Here is a 1307-nt window from a genome sequence, read left to right as displayed (position 1 = left end):
TCACACACCTACATTCTGGCCTGAAAGCTGCACAAATCAGTATTTTTCTGCTATATATATTACATTTTAATTGCATTTTCTGCTAATGATGTTGTTTTACATTGTCTGATATTGTATTGTAAGGCACTTTGTAACTCTGGTTTAGAGAATTTTTATTATTATTATTATCATAACATTGCTATGTTTACACAAAATATGCAAGAATATTTTCAACAGATGTACAATAATCTATTTTTGAATTTAAAAACAGCCCTGTGAAGGAATTCCAGCACAGTGTGGGAGAACTTTAAGTCCTGCAGCTGATAGCATAAAAATACTGATTTGTGCAGCTTTCAGGCCAGAATGTAGGTGTGTGAGTGAAAACACGAGAACAAGGTACCAGCACAGACCTTCCTGACATAGGAGGTAGCATCTTCCTCAGTGTACACCTCAGCACTGATGGCTCCTCTCCGGCTCCGACCCCTCACCACAGGGTTAATGGGTGGAGAAACTTCATCCTCACGGGAGTCTGACCGCAAGCTCGACTTCTGCTGCACAGCCATCTGCTGCACCTCCTCCTGCTGGGCAACAGGTACACACAACCACACCTGTGACACTCAGGAGTGATGGACTGCTTGTACAGACAGACTCAAAAACTCAATTTCATGATCAGTGATTCAACCTGAATAATGATAATCATTGTTACATGTGATATTCACAGTAAATAAAATGAGTCTGTGTCGTTTGAAAAGATTTGCTCATAGCACTGATATCAAAGACACGGTGTCACAGGAATCAGCAGCAGCCACCTTCTCCAGTCTTTGGAAGTAGTCTCTGAGAAAGGCCATGGGCCGGTCGGGCTGGGCTGTGCACAGCTGGATGATGCAGTTCTTAAGCAGCTGCTGGATGTTGTGTTTCTGAACATACAGCTCACACTCTCGGAGGCTGCGCTCCTCCTCGCTGCTTGTACTGCTTGATGCCATCTTTGTCTAGTGACCTGAAAGGAGAGGGGGACACACTGACAAATCAGGAAGCTGTTTTCTGACATTCTGAAGTGATTGCAACAGAAACTTCACCAAAGGACTTGCAAACTTAAAGTTACAAATAGCATGACAAGTATAACAGGAAAAACAGAAGCCCTTTCTCACTTTTCATTCCCATTAACATCAAACCCTTAGGGAGTGTTTGGCTCATTTTACATACTTTTCATTCTTCATTTTTTGATAATTTTGGCTGTGTTCATGTATATGGCATACATTTTGGCAAGACTGTGTATATTTGTTTAATCTTGGAATTTCCAGCTCAGCTCCTACAATAAGTCTAAAATA

At 41.5% G+C, this 1307-nt stretch overlaps 1 protein-coding gene across 2 annotated transcripts; it reads right to left on the bottom strand.

Annotated features, from left to right (window-relative positions):
- Nucleotides 1-102: 102 nt before the first annotated feature.
- LOC121939975 (cAMP-dependent protein kinase type I-alpha regulatory subunit-like) lies at nt 103-971 on the bottom strand. 2 transcript variants are annotated; one of them, XM_042482872.1, is made up of 2 exons: nt 789-971; nt 103-560 (listed from the first exon to the last, which is right to left on the bottom strand). In XM_042482872.1, the coding sequence occupies exons 1-2, from the start codon at nt 960-962 to the stop codon at nt 333-335; spliced, it is 402 nt and encodes a 133-aa protein (XP_042338806.1). In that variant the 5' UTR covers nt 963-971; the 3' UTR covers nt 103-332. The 2 variants fall into 2 exon arrangements, with proteins under 2 accessions (XP_042338806.1, XP_042338807.1); XM_042482873.1 differs by having other exon boundaries at nt 104-557.
- Nucleotides 972-1307: the final 336 nt, after the last annotated feature.

Source organism: Plectropomus leopardus, unplaced genomic scaffold (genome assembly GCF_008729295.1).
Source record: "Plectropomus leopardus isolate mb unplaced genomic scaffold, YSFRI_Pleo_2.0 unplaced_scaffold6904, whole genome shotgun sequence".
Taxonomy (NCBI): Eukaryota; Metazoa; Chordata; class Actinopteri; order Perciformes; family Serranidae; genus Plectropomus; species Plectropomus leopardus.
The sequence above is the reverse complement of the archived record's forward strand: the minus strand, read 5'-3'. Positions and strand labels throughout refer to the sequence as shown.